This window comes from Camellia sinensis, chromosome 1 (assembly GCF_055761805.1).
Source record: "Camellia sinensis isolate YWXY chromosome 1, ASM5576180v1, whole genome shotgun sequence".
Lineage (NCBI taxonomy): Eukaryota > Viridiplantae > Streptophyta > Magnoliopsida > Ericales > Theaceae > Camellia > Camellia sinensis.
In genome coordinates, this window is record NC_138961.1 from 252642612 (window position 1) to 252649403 (window position 6792).

General features: G+C 30.4%; 1 protein-coding gene across 2 annotated transcripts; it reads left to right on the plus strand.

Annotated features, from left to right (window-relative positions):
* The first annotated feature begins 1516 nt into the window (after positions 1 to 1516).
* On the plus strand, positions 1517 to 5295 carry LOC114315850 (glycerophosphodiester phosphodiesterase GDPD1, chloroplastic). 2 transcript variants are annotated; one of them, XM_028262459.2, is made up of 7 exons: positions 1517 to 1905; positions 2031 to 2218; positions 3665 to 3724; positions 3830 to 4111; positions 4218 to 4313; positions 4428 to 4624; positions 4727 to 5295. In XM_028262459.2, exons 1-7 carry the CDS (start codon positions 1809 to 1811, stop codon positions 4962 to 4964), a joined length of 1158 nt encoding a protein of 385 aa, XP_028118260.2. In that variant the 5' UTR covers positions 1517 to 1808; the 3' UTR covers positions 4965 to 5295. The 2 variants fall into 2 exon arrangements, with proteins under 2 accessions (XP_028118260.2, XP_028118261.2); XM_028262460.2 differs by having other exon boundaries at positions 2034 to 2218.
* The last annotated feature ends 1497 nt before the right edge of the window (positions 5296 to 6792 follow it).

Consider the following 6792-nt stretch of genomic DNA (forward strand, 5'->3'; position numbering starts at 1 on the left):
CCTAAAATAAATTTGAGGGACCTTAGCCATCAAAACATATTATTTTGGACCTCTTCTCCTATCAAAAGTAGAGGAGGGACCTTAGATCAATTTTCCCTTTTATTTGACCTTTTAAAACTAAAATAAAAAATTAATAAGTTAGATAGAAAAATAATTTTCTAAGTAAAATTATATTTTGAATGAATTGTGATTACATTATAGTTTCTAAGTAAAATTTGAGTACATTTTCAAAGAGTACTTAGCGTTATTGAAATTGGCCAATAATTATATATATTTAGGGTCAATTTGGAAACTTGGCTAAATTTGTCTTTTAACATATTTTGGGTCATATTTTCTCTTTATTTTTTTATTTATTTTTTCAAAAAAAGTCAAAAAAATTAAAAAAATCAACTTCTAACCAACTTTTCAAAACAAGCCTTAAACAAATTGTTAATGTGTGTTTTTTTTTTTAATAATAAAAATGGTATTAAAAAAAACTGAAATAGTATTTCACTGTACTTACCTTTGCCATTGCGTAATTGCTTCACCTATACTGCATAATATAAGAACATAGATTATATATTGATCTTAAGTTCCAATAAATCAAAAAAAAAAAAAAAAACTATACAATTTGTAGAAAAATATATAGAAAACAATCAATCATCAAAATTATTTATTGAATAAACTTTTAATAAAAGATTAAGGATGAAGCAACAATTAAATAATAATAAAAACAATCAATCATAATAAATTATTAAGAAAAACCCACCAGTATTTTTGAAGTTAGTTGTTTAATACAAGGCCTCATTGCTGTTGTTGCTTAGGGTTAAGGGAAAAAAAATGATGGTCTTTAAGGGCAGTGAGAATCACAACAAAGTTTTTTTTAGAAAGTTAGTTAAAAATTAATTTTTAATTTTTAACTCATTTTAGGTTATATTACTTTTTACATAATTTATTTACAGAAATACAAAATAAATTTAAAAATAAAAAAATCAACTTTTAATTAATTTTCCAAAACACTCAGATCCGTTAAAGTTAAAAGCAAACCGCGTTAAGTGTTGAGGCCCCGTTTGTTTGGGGTTATAGGGAGGAGATTGGGATTGATAGTGAGGTGAGACTACTATCTGGGTGTTTGTTTTTGAGAGATAGGGAGGAGACTACTAATCCCTTGGTATTAGTAAAGGCCTTAGAAGGGGGATTGGTAAGGAGGAGGTAGAGATGGTATTAGAAAAATAGTAAGGGATTAGAAGTTTTTTTTTATTTTTTATTTTTTATATATTGAGAAATTTTTTTTAAAATATTAATGTTTAATTTTTTATATTTTTTTATTTATTTTATTATTTTATATAAAAATAATTTAATAATTTATCATTATCAATCTCCTCACTAACAATTCGCTCATTATTAATTCTCTCATTATAAATTATCTCCATTCTACCTCTAACAACAAACAGCGCCCGAAGGTGGTACCGAACGGGTGATGACGAAGTTTGAATTTTATTTGGGAATAATAATGGGAAAAGTAAAATAAATAATCATCAAAGACAGAAAGAAAGAAAAAGGTGGCGAATATCCAAAAGCATATAACCTAACCCAAGCCCAGCATAGATGGGAATATTCTAGGGAGATCCGAAGTCCTGTTTGGTTCCTTTCCTCCACCACCATCCGCCCAACTCCACTCCATAAATAAATCCCAATCCCAATTCCAATTCCAATTCCAATCCCAATCCCAATCACAATAACATAATATCCCTCCAACTCCAAGCCAATTGTATTGAGCTCTTTGTTTGTTTGTTTCTGTCTTTCTTTCTTTGTTTCTTACAATTACAATGGCTCTTAAGGCGGTTCATGTCTCCGACGTTCCCAGTCTGGATCACGTCCCTGAAAACGCCTCCTTGGCTCTCTACCCCACCCGTTTTTCCAACGGTAACTCTCTCCTCTCCTCTCCTCTCCTCTCCAACATTAATCCAATTTCACTGCTAATACTATATGAATGAATTTATATATGTATGAAAATTTGTATTGATTGCATGAATATGTAATGGGTGCAGCAGGGGTGGATGTTGGGAGAGGTGGGTTTAAGATTCCGAAATTTGTAGTGATTGGGCACAGAGGGAGTGGTATGAATGTATTGCATACGTCAGATCGGAGAATGAAGGCCATTAAAGAGAACTCTATCCTTTCTTTCAACGCTGCTGCCGCCACGTCCGCCGTTGATTTTATTGAGTTCGATGTTCAGGTATATATTTGCCTGCTCTCTGTCTTTTTCTCCATTATTATTACTACTGTTGTGTTTTTTTGGGGGCTCAGATTTTACCGATTATTTTTCCAGTTATTAAACGAACGAATTTAGTGAAAGAAATTTGTGAAGAATCCACGTCGTGGTGCCGGTGCGGTGCACCCGCGCCGCGTTTCTAACATCTGTACCTTTTCATTTCTTTTTTTAACCCATTCGGCGGGGTGGCCTCTAGTTTGAGTTATGGAGAATTGTATAATTTATTAAATTTTTTATCATATCTCTCGTATACGTATAGGTGTAAAATTTACATTTGAAAACTTTAATAAAAAAATTAATAAATTATTTAAAATTCATAGTAGTATTTTCATCTAATTTATCATGTGATAGTCTTTGTTCAATCAATACAATCATAATACAATCATGATAAATTCATTTTATTAACTCAAACAATAAAATTAGAAAATTTTGATCATATGATATGTATGGTTATATATATATATATATATATATATATGTGTGTGTGTGATTGTTCTTCTCACAAATTAGTCTGATTTTTTTAGATTTTTTAGATATTTTAGTTTAGGTAAAAAAGTTTTGCTTAGAATAAATTTTTGATTTTTTTTATATTTGATTTGATGATTATGAAAAGAAAAAAAAAATATTTTCTAAATTAAGTTGTGTATCAAGAAGATGATTGATTAATATTTATCAATCAATTATTTTCTTCACATATCTCTAAATTTGGAAAGTATATAACTTTTGAATCTAAATACTAATGCTCATTAATTTTGAAGGGTAAAAGAGTTTTGTCCTTATTTGACCGAGAAAGACTAACGAAATTGTTGAGGTGAATTTTGAAAATTCACTTCGTCCCCAAGACTGACTGATTTGGGCTTTTTTTCCGTTTCCATTTTCTAATGGAACATTTAAGTTTGAGGCCCAGTTTCGCAATGGTTTAAAAGTCATTTTGTGGCTTAAAATTTAAAGAAGCCCAAATAAGCTTAGACCATTCAACAAGTGGACTTTTTCGCATAAGCTATTTTAGGTACACTGGTTTTCATTTTTCAAAATCGTTTACCAAGACTTTTTACAAGCAGTCCGTTTGGTGTAATTTATAGGGTATTTATGACATTGGTTAGCATCACAAAAAAAATTTAAAAATTTAGGAGAAGTAATTCTCAAACGCACACTATCAAATGCCTACTAACCAATCAGTTATTATTTTTATGTTTCTTCCCTTTATATTTTCTGCATATTTTTAAGCTCAATTGTATGGATATGTTCTGATTAGATTATTTTTTGCTGGTTTGTTTTCTGGTGCAATCTTGTATAATACTTTGTATGGAAATTATTATTATTTTTTTTTATTAAAAAAATAGAGTGAATATATTATGGAGTTGGGGTGAGACCTTAAATAGCGAAGTAAAATGAATGTGATTTTTGTAGGTGACCAAAGATGGCTGCCCTATCATTTTCCACGATGATTTCATCATTTCTGAAGATAATGTAAGCTTTTATATCTCTTTTCTCTCATTGCAATTCTTTTTAGAAATTCTAATGGTTAATTTTCAAAAAATGGCAATTGATCTAATTTAGAATTGTGAATTTCAGGGTACTGTATATGAGAAGAGAGTGACAGAACTCAGTCTATCTGAGTTCCTTCGCTATGGCCCTCAAAGAGAGCTTGGTAAGATGGGCAAGTCTCTCTTGAGAAAAAATAAAGATGGCAAGATTTTAAGCTGGAATGTTGAGAGTGATGACTCACTTTGTACGCTTGAAGAAGCGTTTAACAATGTTAACCCTTCTTTGGGCTTCAACATTGAATTGAAATTCGATGATTACATTGTCTATCAACAAGAAGATCTCATTCATGTTATTCAAGCTGTCTTGAAGGTAACTGATGAGTCTTTGCTAGAAATATTATAAGCCTAATTTACTATTTTCTTGGTCATGTTGTGGACTTGCTAAGCATCTGAAATTTTGTAATTTTGTAATTCAGGTCGTGTTTGATCACGCTAAGGACAGACCAACCATTTTCTCAACCTTTCACCCCGATGTGGCACTACTTGCCAGGAAGCTGCAGAGCACCTACCCTGTAAGTTTTTACTCTCCATAATTGAGAAAACACATTCGAAAGTTTTTCTTTTATAGCATGGAAAATGAGGATGAAAAGGGTGTTCTAATTATGTTTGTTGCTGATTGAAATCAGGTCTTCTTTCTCACAAAGGGTGGAACTGAGATTTACTATGATGTGAGAAGGAACTCCTTAGAGGAGGCTGTAAAGCTGTGCTTAGAGGGTGGTTTGCAGGGGATTGTGTCGGAGGTCAAAGGAGTTTTTAGAAATCCCGCGGCACTAACCAATATCAAGGAGGCTAAGCTCTCACTCCTAACATACGGCAAATTAAAGTAAGGTTCTTCAAATTTTCATCTCAAAATTGCTCACGAGGATGAATTGCATATTTGTTTTGTCATGTGGTTGCTAATTATGAATGCCATTCAATGTTTCAGCAACGTGCCCGAAGCAGTTTACTTGCAACATTTAATGGGTGTTGAAGGAGTGATTGTTGATTTGGTTCAAGAAATTACAGAGGCTGTTTCAGTTATGATCAAGCCATCGAGCGAGGGTGAAGGGGGGGAGGTGCTATTGGAAGGGGAGGATCAGATTCAGGACAAAGCAAAGCCCCAGTTCTCTCAAAGAGAGCTGTCATTTTTGCTGAAGCTAATTCCAGAATTAATACAGATATAAAAGAAAAAGGCCACTTTTATACTCGAAATATAGTAGAAAGTTTTCCAACTTGCATGGAACCTTAAAGCGTGGACTTGCCATAGATTTCGGCCTTCTTGTACATAAGCCGATATTTTCTCTTTTCAGTACAAATTATTGAAATTATCAGAGTCCATTTGGTTTGTCAGTTTCTTTCTTTCTTTTTGTTTTTCCCCTGTCAATGTCGATCTCTGCTTTGGCAATGTAGTAGTCTGTCCGGATCAAGAATGCGTACTTTCAGAGCTGTATTACTTATCCTCTGATTCCATGCAATATATTGCCTTCACGAATGAATCAAGAACGAAGTTGTTTATTTTGGGTGTCCCTTCGTAAAAAAATAAAATAAAAATTACAGTTCTATTGATCTATTCCCAAAACTGTTTTTGGAAAAGAATAAAAAAAAAAAAAGAAAGGAATATTGTGGTGGAGATTTAAAGTGTATGTTGTGAGAGACTATTGATCATTGATATGGTTTAATGTTTGCCGAAAGTAGTAGAATAATGCTGAGTTAAGAAGAATATATAAATTAGGTAGCATGTCTATATTATTTGTGCAACATGTTCCTTTTCCAAGTTTTGCCAATGACCCACAAAAATAAATTTGGGTGGTTTTTCCTCTCCGGGTCTCTCTGTCTGGAATGGACTGGTTCCCCACAACCTGGCCTTGTGGCTCTAACCTGATTTTGATAATTTAATTTGTTTATTTTATGGGTCTTTCTTTTAAATTATTCATAAGCATAAACATAAAAATAAAATTTAAATTTATCTGATAATTATAATAATTTAATTTGCTTATATTTATGTAAAAAAAAATGTCTATATATATATATTTCTTTTGTCATTCATTATTTAAAATAAATATAATAAAATTATGTAACTGCTAAACTAATTTAATTTTTTATTAATAGTTACACACAAGAATCTATAAAATAAAATAAAAATTAAATTATTAAATGACCTGGACTGTCCACACAGGAGATGAGTTCAATTCGTATTACTTCCATTCTTCCTTATCAACTGTGAATGGGCTTATGATGAATTGTGATTACGGATAGAAATGTCCCCACCCACCAAACAAAAAAGAAAAATGATGATAAAAAAAATAATTAATTAATTATTTTTTTTTGCATTCCTTGAGAGGAAACAGTACAACTTGATTTTGACTATAGCGTATGCCCTGTGTTAAATTGCTTTGACTGAATCAATCAAAATTTTCAGTTGACTAGCACTGGGTTGACTGGTAAAATTTTCTTACTTTTGTGAAAAGCATGAGATTGTTTGGTTTGAATTTTTTAGATTAAATTTTTTAAAAATTAAATTTTTTTATTTTTAGTGAATATTTTAAAAATTTTAAATTTTTTTTTTAACTTTTTTAGATGTATCTTACTTAGATATATCAAAAAAGTAAAAAAATTATGAAAAAATATTTTAAAAAATTAATAAATACATAAAAATACAAAAAATATATTGAATTCTCATTTTTTTTATTTAATATTTTTGGTATTTAGTGAATTTTTAAAAGATTTTTTTCACAAATTTTTTACTTTTTGGGTATATTTATGTTATGCATGTCTAAAAAGTAAAAATTACTTAAAATATTAAAAAAATTCAGTAAAAATAAAAAAAAAATAGAGAATAAGAAAGTAAAATTTTGTGTTTTTGGAAAAATAGAACCAAGCAAAGTGAATTCCCCCAAAATTGGTTTGAATTGATATTTGAATGAAAAGTGTTTGTAATTATATATAAAATAATTTTAAAAACTGTAGGAACATATTGTTTGGATAGTTCATGTAGTCGAGGACCATGTCATC